The following is a 20,326-nucleotide window of genomic DNA, read 5'->3' on the forward strand; positions in this document are numbered from 1 at the left end:
TCTAGAATGCAATATGTTCTTTCAGGATCTATGACTCCACAGACAGTCCATGAACCCTCTGCCCTATCCGGGACTGTATCCCAACATTATGCGAGGGAGCGCTGGTAGGTACAGGTTTTCACAGTCAACCAACAAATTCCAGAAATATGGCCATTGAGCATTCTAACCCAGTCTATCCCCCCAGTGAAAGATCAGGAGATCAAAGTCATACTGGGTTGGTTCAGATTACTTAAGAGTCATGCAGTATTGAAACAGACCCTTCGGTCCAACCCGTCCATACCGACCAGATATCCTAAACCAATCTAGTCCCATTTGCCAGCACTTGGCCCATATCTATTCATATGCCCATCCAGATGCCTTCTAAATGTTGTCATTGTACCAGCCTCCACCACCTTCCTCTGGCAGCTCATTCCATTCACATACCACCCTCTGTGTGAAAACGTTGCCTCTCAGGTCCCTTTTATATCTTTCCCCTCTCACCCTAAACTTTTGTCCTCTAGTTCTGAACTCCACCACCCTGGGGAAAAGACCATGTCTCTTCAGCCTATCCATGCCCCTCATGGTTTTACAAACCTCTATAAAGGTCACGCCTCAGCCTCCGATGCTCCAGGGAAAACAGCCCCAGCCTGTTCAACGTCTCCCTGTAGCTCAAACCCTTCATGCGCGGCAACATCCTTATAAATCCTCATCTTTCCCTATAGCAGGAGACCAGAACTGAATGCAGTAATCCAAAAGTGGTCTAACCAATGTCCTGCACAGCTCCAACATGACCTCCCAACTCCCTATACTCAATGCACTGACCAGTGAACGCCTTCTTCACTTGGGGCCCCCTTACGGGTACATAGGAGAACAGCACATTACATACCCGCCACTTTCGGATCATTAGGGTTCCTGCGGAAAGTGTTTTTCTGAGAGTTCGCGCTACGAAATATGAAATATCCAAGAGCTGAAACATAATTGAAAGAACAAGCAGCATTATTATAGTCCGCAGGGAGAGCAGAACAGTGGAATAATTGCTCCAAAAGTACAGGTTACCACTGGGCAAGTCTCCAGTAGATCATTCGGGCTCTCCAGATTAGATTACTTACAGTGTGGAAACAGGCCCTTCGGCCCAACAGGTCCACACCGACCCGCCGAAACGTAACCCACCCAGACCCATTCCCCTACATTTACCCCTTCACCTAACACTACGGGCAATTTAGCATGGCCAATCCACCCTGACCTGCACGTTTTTGGACTGTGGGAGGAAACCGGAGCACCCGGAGGAAACTCACGCAGACATGGGGAGAATGTACAAACTCCACACAGTCAGTCGCCCGAGGCGGGAATTGAACCCGGGTCTCTGGCACTGTGAGGCAGCAGTGCTAACCACTGTGCCACCCATAATCATTGCTGGAAACTTATTCAAGCCGAGACTCCGAAAACAGTGCATTTCTCTTCCTAAACCCCACCTCCTCCCCCGGTCCAGTCTATTTCTCTTGTTAAGACTCTCAAGAGTTCCCTCTCACCCCCTGCTCTCAGTCAATCCTTTTTCGCTGGCTCAGCGTCAATTTCTGATTTCTTGTAGGCTATGCTGAAAAAGACATTTGCAAGAATACCAGTTTAAGGGGGGAAACCAACATTTATCTTATAACCCCAATTCATGCTCTCATGTACCTCCTCCTCAGGTGTACAAATAATTAGTAACAGAAAACTTGTATGTTGCTGAAGCAGGATATTTAAAACCAAAGTTGTCAGGACAGTTCACAAGAATACCAATTTGCGGGAGAAACCAATATTGATTTTACATCCCCAACTCAGACACTGTTGTACACGGCCTCACATATACAAATATTTATCAAGTTCTGTGCTACCAAATGACGAACAGTTAACGGGAGAGGGGGGGGGGGGGGGGGGGGAGTGATAGAAAAGGAAATTACGAGGGTCCACAGTTCAGCACCCTCCCCTCTCACCGCAACATTTTTCTGGCATCAAGAGTATTCACAGGATGAGAATGTCACTAGCTAGGCCAGCATGGCCCCATCCCTAATTGCCAAGAGGGCAATTAAGAGTCAACCCCATCGCTGTGGCCTTGGAGGCACACGAAGGCCCAGAGCAGGTAAGGGGGTTTCCTTTACGACAATGCTGCTCCTTTAACCAGGTTTATGTTGGCCGTGGAGAAAGGGAGGGCTGCAGGTCAGAGTCGAGAGTGAGGCGCTGGAAAAGCACAGCAGGTCAGGCAGCATCCGAGGAGCAGGAGAATCGACGTTCCGAGCAATAAGCCCTTCATCTGGAATGTTGTCCTTGGTTTATTTATGCCCCCCACTCAAAGAGGGGTCATAAAGGCAGAGGTTCCAATGTGTCTGGAAATAACTACCTGAAAACAATGGCAGGGAAGTGGCCAGTTCTCCCAGTTCCATTTGTTTTCCCCTAATTGGGTTTAGTTTTAGCTGAGGACCTGGAGAAGCAGCTACAGTGAAAAGAGGTTCCGCGTTTCAACAGGGGAATTAGCTGGGCTCTCTCTCTGAATCCTCTCCTGCCTGAGAGAACCTATGCTTGAATTTACCTTCTGCTAAGGGGCATGTTTGTGGGATGTTGCAGGGTTTGAAACAGCTTAGTTAAGTTGCGATATTGGTGTCAGTTGGGTTACTAAATAAATTAGGTCATTCCAAGTTATGGGCGGCACAATGGGTTAAGCACTGCTGCCTCACAGCACCAGGGTCCCAGGCTCGATTCCAGCCTTGGGCGACTGTCTGTGTGGAGTTTGCACATTCTCCCTGTATCTGCGTGGGGTTTCCTCCCACAGTCCAAAGATGTGCAGGTTAGGGTGGATTGGCCGTGCTAAATTGTCCCCTAGTGCCCAGGGATGTGCAGATTTGGGTGGAGTGGCCATGCTAAATTGTCCCATAGTGCTTAGGGATATGCAGGTTAGGGTGGATTGGCCGTGCTAAATTGTCCCATAGTGCCCAGGGATGTGCAGGTTAGGGTGGATTGGCCATGCTAAATTGTCCCATAGTGCTTAGGGATATGCAGGTTAGGGTGGATTGGCCGTGCTAAATTGTCCCATAGTGCCCAGTGATGTGCAGGTTAGGGTGGATTGGCCGTGCTAAATTGTCCCATAGTGCCCAGTGATGTGCAGGTTAGGGTGGATTGGCCGTGCTAAATTGTCCCATAGTGCCCAGGGATGTGCAGGTTAGGGTGGATTGGCCGTTCTAAATTGTCCCATAGTGTTAGGTCAATTGGTCAGAGGGAAATAGGTCTGGGTGGGTTACTCTTCGGAGGGTCGGTGTGGACTGGTCGGGCCGAAGGGCCTGTTTCCACACTGTAGGGAATCTAATCTAATCTAAATGGTTTTCTTTCGTTCGCATTTCATCCCTTAATGTTTAAACAAATTCTGTTCTGCTTAAAGCAGAGTGGTCAGATCAGCTGAATAACTCCTAGAATATCCACTTTACATCTGCCAAATAAAAGCAAGGGTCTGGACCGCCTCCTTGAGTCATCTGGCCAGGTCCATTAACACCTCCCCTACAGGACATGAATGAACCAGATGGGTTTTTTCAACAATTGATTCATGGTAGTCATTCAACTCTTAGTTCCAGATTTTCGTTAATCAAATTTAAATTCCACGCTTCTGCTGTGGTGGGATTCAAACCCAGGTCCCCGTCAGATTACCGGGGTTTCCCCATTAAGAGTTGAGTGTGTGGTGCTGGAAAAGCACAGCAGGTCAGGCAGCATCCGAGGAGCGGGAGGATCGACGTTTCGGGCAAAAGTCCTCCAAGAGGAATGTCGTCCTTGCTTTGTTTTTATTCCCCCCCCCCCCCGCTCTCCCCAAACTCAAAGAGGGGTCATAAAGGCAGAGGTTCTAATGTGTCTGGAAATATCTACTGGAAAACAATGGCAGGGAAGTGGCCGGTTCTCCCAGTTCGGGCTTTTTCGCCCGAAACGTCGACTCTCCTGCTCCTCGGATGCTGTCTGACCGGCTGTGCTTTTCCAGCACCACACCCTCGACTCTGACCTCCAGCATCCGCAGTCCCTCACTTTCACCTCTCTGGATGAAGACTCCGGTGATAATAGCACTAGGCCGTTGCCGCCTCCCAATGGGTTTACAGGACTATTGGACTCGGTGAAGCAGCCCAGCCAGTGTGTCGATCACTGCCTGCAGCGGTGAAGAGAAGGATGTTAAACGGGGCGGGGGGAAGTTGGGGGGGGGGGGGGGGGGGGGGTGGAAGAAGAGAACAGGAGGAGGGAGATCGTAACCTGCACTTACCGTTCAGGAGGATGATGCCCGCCGCGGTGGCCAGCGCCAGCTCCTGGGGGTGACCGACCAGGAAGTGTGCCTGCAGACTGTACGTAAACGGGACCCACGCCAAGTCTCCAAATGCCAGCATGAAACCGAAGCCATCGTTCACAATGTCCATGGTGGTCAGGACCGCCTCCTGCAGACAACCATTGGGAAACCAAGAGAAACAGTAGGTTCATTCATCGCCACAGAAGGCTGCGCGGGCCAGGCCGTTGAGTATATGCAAGACCGAGATAGATAGGTTCTTGAGCATCAAGGGTTACGGGGAGAATGGGGTTGAGAAACTTACCAGCCATGACTGAACGGCAGAGCAGGCCCGATGGGCTGAATGGCCTAATTTCCATTCCTGTGTCTATGGTCTAAGGTAGGCCCAGCCCCTCAAAGGCCATATCAGTCACAAACCTCAACCCTGCAGCATTACTTTGGCCTCAGCTTAACCTTGGGGAGTTCCAACTTGCCTGAAAACTCACTTTGCGTGATTTCTTTTTTGTATTTATTCATTCACGGCTGTCGCTGGCCGGGCCCAGTATCTGTTGCCCCGTCCCTAATTGCCCAGAGGTGTAGTTAAGAGTCAACTGCATCGCTATAGGGTCTGGAGTCACGTGTAGGCCCGGACCAGGTAGGAATGGCAGTTTCCTTCCATAAAGGAAACCAGATGGGGTCTTTTTTCTGACAATCAGCAATGGATCCACAGCCATCATTAAACTCCTAATTCCAGATTTTTATTGAATTCACATTCCCACCACCCGCTGTGGTGGGATTCGAACCTGGGTCCCCAGAACGTTACCTGGCTCTCTGGGTTAACAGTCCAGTAATACTACCGCTAGGCCGTCAACTCCCCCAAGCCTTTTCCTCCCAAGGATTTTCAGCAAGGGTTCCATTTCGGTCTCTGGACAATATCATTTTAGGAACCATTCAGTCCCTTCTGCTCAATGAGATCACAGCCAACGCGCATGGTCTCCCTCAATCCATCTCAGTTCCTGCTCTCTTACAGTCCTCCACCAACAGGGATCCATTTATCTAAGCCTCAGAATCCTCAATCGACTCCCCAGGTCTGAAAGGGTAGTGTCCTGGGTTTCCACGACGACAACCTCCATTTGCTTAAAATCTCCCTTCTCGAATGTCGCTGGCCCCAATGTCCCGTTCCCTGGCTTGTTGTCAAACTTTGATCTCGATAATGCTCCCTGGGGGCACTTAACTAAAGTTAAAGGCACAAAGACGAGTTACAGAGTCATAGAGATGTACAGCGCAAGAAACAGACCCTTCAGTTCCAACCTGTTCCATGCCAACCACATATCCTATCCTAATCTAGTCCCATTTGCCAGCACCCGGCCCGTATCCCTCCAAACCCTTCCTATTCATGTCTCCATCGAGATGCCTTTTAAATGCTGTCATTGTACCAGCCTCCACCACTTCCTCTGGCAGCTCATTCCATACCCTCTGTGTGAAAAAGTTGCCCCTTGGGTCCCTTTCATCCTAAACCCTCTAGTTCCGGACTCCCCCACCCCCAGGGAAAAAAGCACTGACTATTCACCCTCGCCATGCCCCTCATGGTTTTATAATATGGAGATGCCGGTGTTGGACTGGGGTGTATATAAAGTTTAAAAAAAAAAATCACACAACACCAGGTTATAATCCAACAGATTTAATTGGAAGCGCTAGCTTTCGGAGCGACGCTCCCTCATCAGGTTGTTCAACAGTAAACCCCACAACCATCTGATGAAGGAGCGTCGCTCCGAAAGCTAGTGCTTCCAATTAAATCTGTTGGACTATAACCTGGTATTGTATGATTTTATATGTTCTCGTAACGAACCCCCCCCCCCCACTTCTGATCGGGGTCCTACCTGGTTAAAGAATGGGGAGTTACGGGGTCAAACTTTCCACCCTGGGCTCTGTTACTGAGCGAAGGAGAAAGGGAGGTCTGCAGATGCTGGAGATCAGAGCTGAAAATGTGTTGCTGGAAAAGCGCAGCAGGTCAGGCAGCATCCAGGGAGCAGGAGAATCGACGTTTCGGGCATAAGCCCTTCTTCAGGACTCAGTCCTGAAGAAGGGCTTATGCCCGAAACGTCGATTCTCCTGCTCCCTGGATGCTGCCTGACCTGCTGCGCTTTTCCAGCAACACATTTTCAGCTCTGTTACTGAGCGAGTCAAGATGGAGGACAGGCGAAACAGAGCTAACGAGCAGTCGACAAGAAAAAGGAACCAGTCGCAAGGCAGAGTGGACCAGAGCAGACCTTCCAGGCTCCAGGAGGAGACACCGAAACTCTAACAGCAATCCAAGACAAAGGTTTTACGGAACAGGGCCAGTCTGCCCATCTTGCATGCACTATCCCAAAGAAAACAACGAACTCAGTCTCAACTTCCCTCCCAGCTCTTGGCCCGTGGCCCTAAGCTGGTACAATTGCAATATTTAAAAGGCATCTGGATGGGTATATGAATAGGAAGGGTTTGGAGGGATATGGGTTGGGTGCTGGCAGATAGGATTAGATTGGGTTGGGATATCTGGTTGGCATGGACCGAAGGGTCTGCTTCCATGCTGTACATCTCTGACTCCAAATACATCCCATTGCATCCTCCAAATGTGATGAGAGATTGGGGGGGGGTGGATCCTGGCTCTACCACCTTGTCTGGCAGGAAGCTCCCCAGCTCCAGCCCACCAACCTCCACCCCCCCCCCCCCCGCCCTAAATAATTTGGTCACCGTTCCTTTCTAACCCCTCCCACCCATCAGACGAACGCAGACCCTGCTCACCTCGTGCCAGAGGGCGTCGACGACGTACAGGAGCTGGAAGGCGTTGACGAGAATCATGGCCAGGGATGGGCTCCCTCGCAGCTCTGATTCCTTCACCAGCATTGCCAGGTTGATGAGCAGCTGGAAAGGAGGGCAGGAGGTCAGCACCGATCACATGGAGGGGGCCTGAACAAGATCCTCCTGCATTTCTCCCCCCCCCCCCCCCCCCTCAAGGGACCGCAGTCCCCTTCCCCAAACCGAAGGAAACTTGAAAGGGCTCCGAAAAGATTTACGAGAATGTTGCTGGGGTTGGAGGGTTTGAGCTGTAGGGAGAGGCTGGATAGGCCCGGGGCTGTTTTCTCTGGAGTGTTGGAGGCTGAGGGGTGACTGCATAGAAGTTTATAAAATAATGAGGGGCATGGATAGGATAAATAGACATGGTCTTTTCCCTGGGGTGGGGGAATCCAGAAATGGAGGGCATAGGTTTAGGGTGAGAGGGGAAAGATATAAAAGGGACCCAAGGGGCAAATTTTTCACCCAGAGGGTGGTGCATGTATGGAATGAGCTGCCAGAGGGAGTGGTGGAGGCTGGTACAATGATAACATTTAAAAGGCATCTGGATGGGGACATGAATAGGAAGGGTTTGGAGGGATATGGGCCAAGTGCCTCTTTCCATGCTGTACATCTCTATGACTCTTTCAGGTGAGAGCTGTCACATTCTGACTGGCTGATACATAGGATAACAAAAAGACATGAAATTGATACTAGTCCCAACCCTCACTTGTCCCGCAGGAGCCTCTTGGCATTGTGAAACCACCAGAGTAAATAATACAGCTGCGAAGACTGAAGGGATTCATGAAATATGTGAACAGTAGGAGATGCAACGCTGGACCCCTGGGCTATTTAAAATCCGCCACACTTAACCAAAAACAGAGCAGAGGACACCGTTCTGTCTGCTGTAAAATCACTGCCGTCACAGGACATTAAACACACCAGATGCTGAGTGAGGAACAGATGCTCAGGGAGGAGGTAACGCCTCAAAGCAGCACAAGTCCAGCTTAATTGAGAGACTTGGGTTACATCTCGCGTATAGTAACCACAACAACACGCTGTCTGCTTAATCCCCGGCTCAGGGGAAGGGAATTATTGGAAAACTGAGCCTCCCCTTGACACACAGCAATGCAACTGCAGGGTGTTCAGTAGGTGACGCAGACAAAACTTTTATCAGGATGCTAGAGGGTCTGAGCCGTAAGTAGATGCTGGACAAACTCGGGTCATTTTCTCTGGAGGTCGAGGGGAGACTTGATAGAAGGCAATAACATTATGAGAGGCATAGAGAGGGTTGATGGTCAGAATCCTTTTTGCCAAATGTCAACCACCAGGGGGCATGCATTTGAGGTGAGAGGGGGGAGTTCAAAGGAGATGTGAAGGGCAAGTTATTTTTGAAAACACAGGACTCTGGAACATTCTGCCAGGGGTAGTGATGTGGAGGCAGATACGATAGGGACATTTAAGGAACTTTTAGATAAACACATGAGTACACAAGGAGGGAAATGGACAGGCAGAAGGGATTAGTTTAATTTGGTGTCAAGTTTGGCACAGCATTGTGGGCCACCAAGTCTTGAAGTTCTAGGCGGCACAGTGGCTCGGTGGTTAGCACTGCTGCCTCACAACACCAGGGACCAAGGTTCGATTCCAGACTCAGGCGACTGTCTGTGTGGAGTTTGCATCTCTTCCCCCGTATCCCACCCCCCCCTCCCCCGTGCCCTCCGCGTGAGGTTTCCTCCGGGTGCTCCGGCTTCCTCCCACAGTCCAAAAGGTGAAGAGTGCTACGGAATGACTGGTGCACAGGGCCCTGCCGCAGCTGGAGGGTGGTGGGGGAGGAGGAAGAGCAGGCGACATTGGGGGCAGGGGAGGAGTTAGATCTGCGCGCCCACTCACCCAGCCGATCAAGCCGGGCCGCAGCTCGCAAAAGTACTTCAGGTCAAAGCTCCCGATCCGAGGGTTCAGCTCGTGGCCAATGAAGAAGTCATAGACTGGATTACCTGAGACGGGAAAGGTCGGGGAAATCAGCACCTTCCTCTGTCCCCACTCCTTCCTTCTTTCCTCCCCCTCGCACAACCGCAGCCCCCCACCCTGCAACCCTCCCACCCCCCCCATCGCAAAACCCGCTTTGTTTGGCAGCAGCGGCACCCGTCAACCCCCATCCACCATTTGGCCCATCCCCAACAAATGGAGTCTGCCGCTGGCTCGGTGAATATAGTTGCGGCAGAGTTAGAAAGATGGCTGGCCAGTGTTGCAAAGTTGGGTTGAGTACTTGTAGATCGGGAGGCAGGAAGTTAGAATTTCAGTGTTCGTAAAATTGTATAACGGGGAAAGCCTTGCGTGGTCCCTTTAGAAGATGGTGTGCTTTCCCCCCCCCGTGCTTAGGGATTTAATATGGATCTCAGAGAAGCAGCACGAAAATTCGCAAGGACACAGAGAGCACCCAAACTGTATCGAAAGGCTACACAGTTAGCAGGCCAAGCAGCAGTCTTTACCAAGACAACAGGCTTTTAAATTCAGTCAATTTACACCAGGCCACTCAGATACTAAAAACTTATTAAATTTAAATCTGATGGTTTTGACAACAGAGTATTCCTGTTGTAGAAATATTGATACATCATCATGGGTATAAAAGAAGGGGGCAGCTGGATAAAGACGCCAGAGCAAGCGGTCATCCTCCAGAGCCAACAGCGCTCAAGACAGAATCGCTGGCTCCCACAGCCTCATCTATGTCTTAGAAAATGCATCATCCAAATAATAACAGTGCCAACAGCACAGCTAGTCAATATTCCCGATAGAAGACTCGACGGAGAAGGCACAGAACATTCCGGAAGACACGTAACCTGGCTGTAATTTCAAGACACTAAACTTTGATATATTATTTTAAAATGAGGGTGACTTGTATTTATTGGAACAGCATACTTGCTTTACTTGGGAATAGTTAGGAGATAGAAGGGATTTATCCAGTTTGTTAATAGTTTAGTTAATCTGTTCACTGTTAGATAAATAAATCTCTACTTATTGATTTTAAAGTGAGTGTCAGGGATTCGTTTTAAGTAACAGGTAGAAATTGCTGAAATGCAGGTCCCACCACTTTCCGCACCCTTTTACAGATTATAGGGCGCTTTGGGTTTAGCTCCCTGAAAGGGGTCAGCCTCTGCTTTATAGCAACAAGCAAAAAGGAGCCACCAAAAGGAAATCAAGGAAGTGGGGACAGCACTGTAAATGGAAATCTCGGATCGTGTACGGAACGAGCTGCCAGAGGATGTGGTGGAGGCTGGTACAACTGCAACACTCAAGAGGCATCTGGATGGGGATATGAACAGGAAGGGTTTGGAGGGATACGGGCCGGGCGCTGGCAGGTGGGACTAGATTGGGTTGGGATGTCTGGTCGGCATGGAAGAGTTGGACCGAAGGGTCTGTTTCCGTGCTGCACATCTCTATGACTATGACGGGGTGCACGACCTGGCAGCCCCTGGTAATGACTTGACTTATTATTGTCCCAAGATATCTTGTTTTGGATACCATCCAGACAAATCTTAACAACATCAGGGTAATGGAGCAGAATGCAGAATATAGTGTTACAGCTACACAGAAGGTGCAGAGAAAGATCAACTCTAATATGTCAGAGGCCCATTCAGGAGTCTGATAACAGCGGGGAAGAAGCTGTTCTTGAATCTGTTGGTATGTGTGTCTAGGCTTTTGTATCTCCTGCCCAATGGAAGAGGGTATAATGGGGGTGAGAGGGGTCTTTGACGAGGCAGTGTCGACGGGCGTTGCGGGGGAATAATCTGGGCTGGGCTACAATTTTGGGAGCGGATGGATCCGTGTAGAGTGAGCATAAGGGAGCAGGCAGGCACAGCGGCCGACATTCCCAATCCTGATGTATCGTGAGTCACCTACCTGAGTTTCCGCCAGGAGCCAGCGCCGACTCGGGCACACAGAGCGAACGGGCGTACAGGAGGAGGGCCAGCACAAATGACAAGATGGCAGCTGCCACTGCCAGACCCACGCAGCCATCGTAGATGGCGCTCAGCCGCAGGACCCCAGAGGCCACTCCAGCCACAACTAGAACGGAGGTGATGGCAAAGGCCTGGAACCCTGCGAGGGAGAGAGAGGTCCGCAGGGAGTGAGTGAGAGTGAGCAGCAGGGAGCGAGAGAGAGCCGCAGGGAGCGAGAGTGAGCCGCAGGGAGCGAGCCACAGAGAACCAGAGAGAACCACAGAGACAGTTAACGAGAGAGACAGTTAACGAGAGAGACAGTTAACGAGAGAGACAGTTAACGAGAGAGACAGTTAACGAGAGAGACAGTTAACGAGAGAGACAGTTAACGAGAGAGACAGTTAACGAGAGAGTGAACACAAGGGGAGGGGGAGAGAGAGTATTAATGCAAGAGCGAGAGGGGCAGTCATGGACACAGCATATACACAACTCAACTGACAGACCCTCCCCCCAACCACCACCGCAACTGCCTGGGGAACCCCCAGTCATCACTTTCCCTCCCCCAGTCAGTCTGGCAAACATTCATTGTCCCATTCATCTTATTCATCTCCATTAGGTCCCCTGTCAACATGAACCCCTGCCCATCTCAGCCTTGTAACTAGCTCGGACTCTCCAAGCCTGGAGAGCGTCCTAATAAATGTCCTCCGTACCCTTTCCAGGGAAACCACGTCCAATCGTGCAACACGGTGACTGGACTGCACACAGTACTCCCGCCGTGGCCAAACCAGTGTTTTGGACAGCGTCAGCATCAACGCCATGCTCTTGTACTCCGTGCTTGGGCTAATAAAGGCAAGAATTACGTAGTGACTGGAACTAGGTGGATTGCATTGACTATAAGATCCCTGATTGGTGTGGGTTAACAGCCCCAATCAGGGAGCTCTGGCTGACAGATATAAACAGGACATTGGCACTGCTTGTCACTGGCGAAAAGAAAAAAAAGAAAAAAAGAAAAAAAAAGAACAAAAAAAAATATAAGCAGGAGATAAGGGCATTGCTTGTCACTAGCTACTTGGATGTTTCCTTTCTCCCTGGTGGTGGAAATTGAATAGAGATTTGTACACTTGTTGTCTTTTCACTGTGATCACACCTGCGCACATACACACACCATGGGAGCTGAGGAAAATATAAACACTACCGCAGTTAGGCAGTCGTGTGGTGGTAAGAAAAAAAGAAGAAAATATATACTTATCTAGATGTAAATATAAAAAGATTATGCTCCAAAAGAAAAAAAAATAAACAGGACATTACACAGCACTGCCCTTTGATATGAAGGGCAGTGCTTGTCACTGGCCACTCAGGTGTTTTCCTATCTTCCTGGTGGTGGAAATTGAATAAAGATTCATGCACTTTGTGTCTCACACCTGCACACACACACCATGGGTGCTGGGGGAAAAAAAATAAGCACTACCGCAGTTAGGCAGTAGTGTGGGGGTTAAAAAGAAAAAAAATAATAGAGGGGATCCATCCCTGCCCCCCACTTCACTAAAAAAGAAAAAAAATAAACAGAGGATTTCACACAGCAATGCCCTTAAAAAAGAAATAAAGAAAAAATAAAATAAACAGGACATTTAGAGAGACTCCTCCGTCTGGACTGGACATGCACGTGTCAATCAAAGGGGGGACTTGGTGACAGGATCCCAGTCGCCATTTCACCTTCTTAAGCACTGGGTCTAGCTGCCCCGTTCCCTTCAGGAAGCTGAACATATCGTGTTCCTTCAAATCTTCCAGCACGTTCCATTCATTGTATAGCCTCTTGCCTTGCACACCCTCCCCAAGCGCATTACCGCCCACTTTCCTACTTTGATTTTATTTGCGGGGTGAGGGTGTTGCTGGCTAGGCCCAGCATTTAATGCCCAGAGGGATAGTTCAGAGTCAGCCCCATCGCTCTGGGTCTGGAGTCACGTGTAGGCCCAGACCAGTTAAGGAAGGCAGTTTCCTTCCCTAAAGGGACATTAGTGAACCAATTGGGTTTTTCCTGACAATAGATTGATGGCCACCATTAGATTCTGAATTCCTAATTTTTACCAAAGGCAATTCCTACCACATGCTGTGGCAGGTTTCGAACCCGGGTCCCCCAGAACGTCTCCTGGGTATCTGGATTAACAGGCCATCGTCTCCACTTGCCAGCACTCTGCCCGGTCCACAGACAACCTCATGTAACCTCCAGCCACCCTCTTCATTATTTACCACACCAATGTTTAGTGTGCCCTCGGCAAATCATAGCCCCTACGTTTAAGTCATAGAGATGTACACCATGGACACAGACCCTTCAGTCCAAACTGTCCATACCAACCAGATATCCTAACCTAATCTAGTCCCATTTGCCAGCACTTGGCCCATATCCCTCTAAACCCTTCCTATTCATGTCCCCATCCAGATGCCTTTTAAATGTTGTCATTGTATCACCCTCCACCACTTCCTCTGGCAGCTCATTCCATACGTGCAACACCCACTGTGTGAAAAAGTTGCCCCTCAGGTTCCTTTAAACCTTCCCCCTCTCAGCCTAAACCCATACCTTCTAAATCTGGACACCCACCCCAGGGAAAACACCTTGTCTATTTACCCTATCCGTGCCCCTCATGATTTTATAAACCTCTATAAGGTCACCCCTCAGCCTCCGACGCTCCAGGGAAAACAGCCCCAGCCTGTTCAGGCTCTCCCTGTAGCTCAAACCCTCCAACCCTGGCAACATCCTTGTAAATCTTTTCTGAACCCTTTCAAGTTTCACAACATCCTTGCGATAGGAAGGAGACCAGAATTGCACGCAATATTCCAAAAGTGGCCTGACCAATGTCCTGTACAGCCGCAACATGACCTCCCAACTCCTGTACTCAATACTCTCAGAATTACTTAATTATTACAGCGAGGGTCTCATCCCCGTGCCTGCAGGGGCTAGCGAGGGGGCTGCCTCCTATCCTCCAACCAGCTTCTCTGTACGCGGCCTGCCTTGGCACCGCTCTGAGGGAGAGCCTGTGATCTGGTGCTGATCCCTGAGGATCCACCCCCCCCCATTGCAGGCAGGGCAGACAGATCAGTTCCTGAATCCCTAACTCTCCGGCAGACCCTTGCTATCCAAGGTGCTCTCCACGGGCTCGCTAAAGACGTGTAGTAGGCCCCGACGGACAAACCGTCAGACACACCAAATACAGCAAAAGGGTAAACTGCTGAAGAAAGAAAAGAGTACCATTAATGCGATAGGAGAGTCTGGTGCCATCTCGGAGAGGCATGCCTTCTGTGACCTGCAGAGACAGAACAGGAAGCGGGTTTAGACAGAGGAGGGTCTATAACCACCAGCAGAGGTAGGTCAGGCCAAAAGGCCTAGCCCTATCTATAGTGCATGTGACACACACCCCCACAATTTGATTTACTATCGTCACATAGAATCCCTGCAGTGTGGAAATAGGCCACTCGGCCCACTGAGTCCACACTGACCCTGCACAAGCATCCTGCTCTCTCCCTGTAACCTGGCATTTCCCACGGCCAATCCACCCTAACCTGCACATCCCTGGGCACTATGGGACAATTTAGCACAGCCAATCCAGGGGTGTGCAGGTTAGGGTGGATTGGCCGTGCTAAATTGTCCCATAGTGCCCAGGGATGTGCAGGTTAGGGTGGATTGGCCGTGCTAAATTGTCCCATCGTGCCCTGGGATGTGCAGGTTAGGGTGGATTGGCCATGCTAAATTGCCCCATAGTGCCCAGGGATGTGCAGGTTAGGGTGGATTGGCCATGCTAAATTGCCCCATAGTGCCCAGGGATGTGCAGGTTAGGGTGGATTGGCCGTGCTAAATTGTCCCATAGTGCCCAGGGATGTGCAGGTCAGGGTGGATTGGCCGTGCTAAATTGTCCCATAGTGCCCAGGGATGTGCAGGTTAGGGTGGATTGGCCGTGCTAAATTGTCCCATAGTGCCCAGGGATATGCAGGTTAGGGTTGATTGGCCATGCTAAATTGTCCCCATAGTGCCCAGGGATGTGCAGGTTAGGGTTGATTGGCCGTGCTAAATTGTCCCATAGTGCCCAGGGATGTGCAGGTTAGGGTGGATTGGCCGTGCTAAATTGTCCCATAGTGTCCAGGGATGTGCAGGTTAGGGTGGATTGGCCGTGCTAAATTGTCCCATAGTGTCCAGGGATGTGCAGGTTAGGGTTGATTGGCCGTGCTAAATTGTCCCATAGTGCCCAGGGATGTGCAGGTTAGGGTGGATTGGCCGTGCTAAATTGTCCCATAGTGCCCAGGGATGTGCAGGTTAGGGTGGGATTGGCCGTGCTAAATTGTCCCCATAGTGCCCAGGGATGTGCAGGTTAGGGTGGATTGGCCGTGCCAAACTGTCCCATAGTGCCCAGGGATGTGCAGGTTAGGGTGGATTAGCCGTGCCAAACTGTCCCATAGTGCCCAGGGATGTGCAGGTTAGGGTGGATTAGCCGTGCTAAACTGTCCCATAGTGCCCAGGGATGTGCAGGTTAGGGTGGATTGGCCGTGCTAAATTGTCCCCATAGTGTTAGGTGCATTAGTCAGAGGGAAATGGGGCTGGGTGGGTTAGTCTTTGGAGGGTCAGTGTGGACTTGTACTTCAGTCCAGCGCTGGCAACACTGGACTTATCAGGTTCCCAGCCGACACACACCTTGACGTTCCCCTTCACCAGCCCGCGCCCCCCTCCCGCACCATCGACTGCCTGAGAGAGAGCCACACCGCCACCGTCCTTTCCCCCCCACCCCCGCGAGCGGGGTGGTACGACCCACCTGACCCAGAGGCAGCAGGTAGAGGGCAGCCTGTAGACCACACCAGGCCAGCAGCAGCAGGAAGGAGCCCGGGACCCAGAGCTCAGCCAGGGATGGTACGGGGGACGGCAGGCTGAAGAGACTCGCCTCCTCGGAGCGACAGGCCAGCAGCAGGTGGAGGACGGTGCAGGGTAACAGCACCGGCAGGAACAGGGCACCTGACCCAGGGGAAGGAGAGAGAGAGAGAGACAACGGGGACGGGGGGGTTTGAGAAAGAGAGGAGAGGGGGAAGAGACGAGGGAGACAGAGAGAGAACGGGAGGGGTAGAGAGAGAGACAGAACAGGGTGAGGGGGGAGAGGGAGAGAAAAGGGGGAAGGGGGAAGGGGGAAGGGGGAAGGGGGAAGGGGGAAGGGGGAAGGGGGAAAGAGAGAGAGAGAGATAGAACAGGGGAGGGGACAGAGAGAGAGAGAGAGAATGGGAACGGGAGGAGGAGGGGGGAAGAGACAGAATGAGAGAGACAAGAGCGAGAGCGAGAGCGAGAAAGAAAATGGGGGGGGGGAAGAGAGAAAGAACAGGAAGAGGGAAAAGAGACAGAGAAAGGTGAGGGTGTGAGAGGGGGACAGAGAGAATGAGAACAGGAGGGGAGAGAGAGAACACAAACGGGGCCGGGGTGGGGGAAGAAAGAGCGAGATCAGGAACGAGGCAGGGGAAGGGGAAGAGAGAGAGCAAGAGAACGTGAACGAGGCGGGAGGGAGAGAGAACAAATGAGAGTGAGACACAGAGTGAGAGAAACAAAACAACTTCAGTTCCGTAGACCCTCAGTCAGAGTGTATCTCTAACGCCCTTTCAGGGAGGGATAGGGAATCGGCCACCCTTGTCCAGGTCCCACAGTGATGTGGTTAATTCCGAAATGAAACAGTCCCTCTGAAACGGGCCAGTGAGCCCCTCAGTTCCAGGGCAATAAACGCTGACCCAGTTAGCAATGCCCATACCCCTCGAATGTTTATTGTTAAAAATTAGCACTGAACTACCCCCCCCCCCCGACTATTAAATATCTGGGGTTTACCATTAATTCAACTGGAGCAACCATAAAGACACAGTGTCTACAAGAGCGAGTCAGAGGCTGGGAATCCTGCAGCCAGTAGCTCCCCAAAAGCCTGTCCCACCATCGACAAGGCACAAGTCAGGAGGGTGAGGGAACACTCCCCACTTGTCCCTGGATGGGGGGGGGGGGGGGGGGAGGCAGCTCCAACAACACTCGAGAAGCTCCGTCCAGGGACAAAGCAGTCCCCACTCGATTGGCACCACACCCCCTCCCTCCACCCCCCCGACGCTCAGTAGCAGCAGTGTGTACCCTCTACAAGACGCACTGCAGCAACTCCCCGAGGCTCCTCAGGCAGCACCTTCCAAACCCATCACCATCTTAGAAGGACAAGGGGCAGCAGATACATGGGGACACCACCCCCCCTCTGCAAGTTCCCACCACTCCCCATCCCGACTTGGGAACATATCAGCCGTTCCTTGGGTCAGAATCCTGGAACTCGCTCCCCCAGAGGATTGTGGGACTGACCCATAGGGACTGCAGCGGTTCAAGATGGCAGCACATTCCCACCTCAAGGGGGGCAACTAGGGACGGGGGTGATAAATGCGGGGCCCAGCCACGATGCGTGAATGACCATATTTTTGTTTTGTTTAAAACTCTAATTCATTCCTCCGCCTACCATCCATGGGCCAGCTCACCAGACGCTGCAGAGCAAGGCTCCATTCCCTCCCTGCTCTAGTCAGTACGGCGTTAGTGACGCCGCATCGTTGCGTCTCCCTCACCCAAGTTCCCAGCCGTTGTTCCGTTGACAGTCGGGGGGGGGGGGTCTTGGAGGCCGGGTTTGGTATGACAGTAAAGGGTGGGGAAACACTCACCGAGGGGTCCTCCGAATTCCAGCTCCCTGGTCCTCTGCATTTTGACCTTGTCGCCCATTGCCGCTCCTCTCCCGCGTACCCCTGTGCGGGCTGCTCCCAGCGGCGGAGATGAATGCCTCACTATGCCTGTGCGACTGCCCAGCGTGACATCCTCCACAGGGACCACTCGTGTGCCAACGGTCAGGTCGGGCGGTCTGCAGAAACCACCGGGCAGTTTTACCGCAATCTGACAGCGACCAAAGCATTTCGCGGCGCGCGCGCGCGCGGGCCTTCGTCAGCATCAGAGAATCCCGACTGTGTGGAAGCAGGCCTTTCAGCCCATCGAGTCCGCAACGACCCCTCCAAACAGCATCCCAACACGACCCAACACCGCTACCCTTTAAACCTGCATTTCCCATGACTACCACCTTCCCCCCACTCCCGAGACTGCACATCCCTGGGCACTATGGGACAATTTAGCACGGCCAATCCACCCTAACCTGTACATCCCTGGACACTATGGGACAATTCAGCATGGCCAATCCACCCTAACCTGCACATCCCTGGGCACTATGGGGCAATTTAGCACGGCCAATCCACCCTAACCTGCACATCCCTGGACACTATGGGACAATTTAGCATGGCCAATCCACCCTAACCTGCATACCCCTGGGCACTATGGGACAATTTAGCACGGCCAATCCACCCTAACCTGCATACCCCTGGGCACTATGGGACAATTTAGCACGGCCAATCCACCCTAACCTGCACATCCCTGGGCACTATGGGGCAATTTAGCACGGCCAATCCACCCTAACCTGCACATCCCTGGGCATTATGGGACAATTTAGCACGGCCAATCCACCCTAACCTGCACATCCCTGGGCACTATGGGACAATTTAGCACGGCCAATCCACCCTAACCTGCACATCCCTGGACACTATGGGACAATTTAGCACGGCCAATCCACCCTAACCTGCACATCCCTGGACACTATGGGACAATTTAGCATGGTCAATCCACCCTAACCTGCACATCCCTGGGCACTATGGGACAATTTAGCACGGCCAATCCACCCTAACCTGCACATCCCTGGGCACTATGGGACAATTTAGCACGGCCAATCCACCCTAACCTGCACATCCCTGGGCACTATGGGACAATTTAGCACGGCCAATCCACCCTAACCTGCACATCCCTGGGCACTATGGGACAATTTAGCACGGCCAATCCACCCTAACCTGCACATCCCTGGGCACTATGGGACAATTTAGCACGGCCAATCCACCCTAACCTGGACATCGCTGGGCACTATGGGGCAATTTAGCACGGCCAATCCACCCTAACCTGCACATCCCTGGGCACTATGGGACAATTTAGCACGGTCAATCCACCCTAACCTGCACATCCCTGGGCACTATGGGACAATTTAGCACGGCCAATCCAGCCTAACCTGCACATCCCTGGGCACTATGGGATAATTTAGCATGGCCAATCCACCCTAACCTGCACATCCCTGGGCACTATGGGATAATTTAGCATGGCCAATCCACCCTAACCTGCACATCCCTGGGCACTATGGGGCAATTTAGCACGGCCAATCCACCCTAACCTGGACATCGCTGGGCACTATGGGGCAATTTAGCACGGCCAATCCACCCTAACCTGCACATCCCTGGGCACTATGGGACAATTTAGCACGGCCAATCCACCCTAACCTGCACATCCCTGGGCATTATGGGACAATTTAGCACGGCCAATCCACCCTAACCTGCACATCCCTGGGCACTATGGGACAATTTAGCACGGCCCAATCCACCCTAACCTGCACATCCCTGGGCACTATGGGACAATTTAGCACGGCCCAATCCACCCTAACCTGCACATCCTTGGTGCTGTGAGCCAGCAGTGCTAACCACTGAGCCACCCTGACCCAGTCATGTAAAGATCTACAGGACATTGGTCTCTTCTGGAGGGCTGTGTCCAGTTCTGGTCACCCTGTTATTGCCCACTCTAGGACATGGTCACAGAAGGGGTCTTAGTTTAAATAGGTTGATAATCGAGACTGCTGTTCCATCCAGATTACCCACCAAGAGCGTAACCAAGGACACGGACCCAGGCTCCAGGAAACTGGACACAGAATGGCCCACTGGACAGAGACCTGGCCCCGGGGACACAGACTTACCCCACTGACAGTCACAAACCCTGGCGAGGAACTGCGCCTGCGCACGCCCTCTTCACTGTATCTATTTCGCCCGGACCAATCGGATTCCGAGAGCGTCACATGGCGACAGGAGGCCGGCCAATCGGCACGGAGCACCTCCGCTCAGACCATCCTATCGGAGCGGGCGGTTGCAGACGCCCGACCAATCACCGTCCAGCAACGATGGCCACGCCAGGGGGGCGGGGTCACAGGCAAATGAGACGTCATCGACTTCCCCAGTGACCCCGCCCCCTGCTGCCCCCTTTCACAAGAAAATCAACTCCCCCTCCCCCCTCTTCCCCCAGTAACACCCCCCACCGTCCCAAAAAACCACCAGTGACCCCCACCGTCCCAAATAACCCCCAATGACCCCCACCGTCCCAAATAACCCCCAGTGACCCCCCACCCCTTCCCCAGGTAACCGTCCGTCTACCGTCCTAAATAACCCACAATGA

At 52.0% G+C, this 20,326-nt stretch overlaps 1 protein-coding gene across 2 annotated transcripts in view; it reads right to left on the reverse strand.

Moving 5' to 3' along the window:
* tm7sf2 (transmembrane 7 superfamily member 2) overlaps nucleotides 1-19,872 on the reverse strand; it is a 31,316-nt gene extending 11,444 nt beyond the window's left edge. The window contains exons 1-9 of one of the 2 annotated variants that reach the window (XM_087983830.1): nucleotides 19,854-19,872; nucleotides 17,689-17,882; nucleotides 15,792-15,988; nucleotides 14,240-14,294; nucleotides 10,958-11,155; nucleotides 8,951-9,054; nucleotides 7,031-7,150; nucleotides 4,247-4,415; nucleotides 866-946 (exon numbers count right to left, since the gene is read on the reverse strand). In XM_087983830.1, coding sequence (XP_087839956.1) covers nucleotides 866-946; nucleotides 4,247-4,415; nucleotides 7,031-7,150; nucleotides 8,951-9,054; nucleotides 10,958-11,155; nucleotides 14,240-14,294; nucleotides 15,792-15,988; nucleotides 17,689-17,746 — 982 coding nt within the window. In that variant the 5' untranslated portion in view covers nucleotides 17,747-17,882; nucleotides 19,854-19,872. Of the gene's footprint in view, nucleotides 1-865; nucleotides 947-4,246; nucleotides 4,416-7,030; nucleotides 7,151-8,950; nucleotides 9,055-10,957; nucleotides 11,156-14,239; nucleotides 14,295-15,791; nucleotides 15,989-17,688; nucleotides 18,286-19,853 lie in introns of those variants that run through there. The other variant, XM_087983829.1, reaches the window with a different exon arrangement.
* Between the last annotated feature and the right edge of the window lie 454 nt (nucleotides 19,873-20,326).

The sequence above is a fragment of the Chiloscyllium plagiosum genome, unplaced genomic scaffold (assembly GCF_037043375.1).
Source record: "Chiloscyllium plagiosum isolate Xiang-an unplaced genomic scaffold, Cpla_swu_hap1 HiC_scaffold_46, whole genome shotgun sequence".
In the NCBI taxonomy this organism is placed as follows: Eukaryota; Metazoa; Chordata; class Chondrichthyes; order Orectolobiformes; family Hemiscylliidae; genus Chiloscyllium; species Chiloscyllium plagiosum.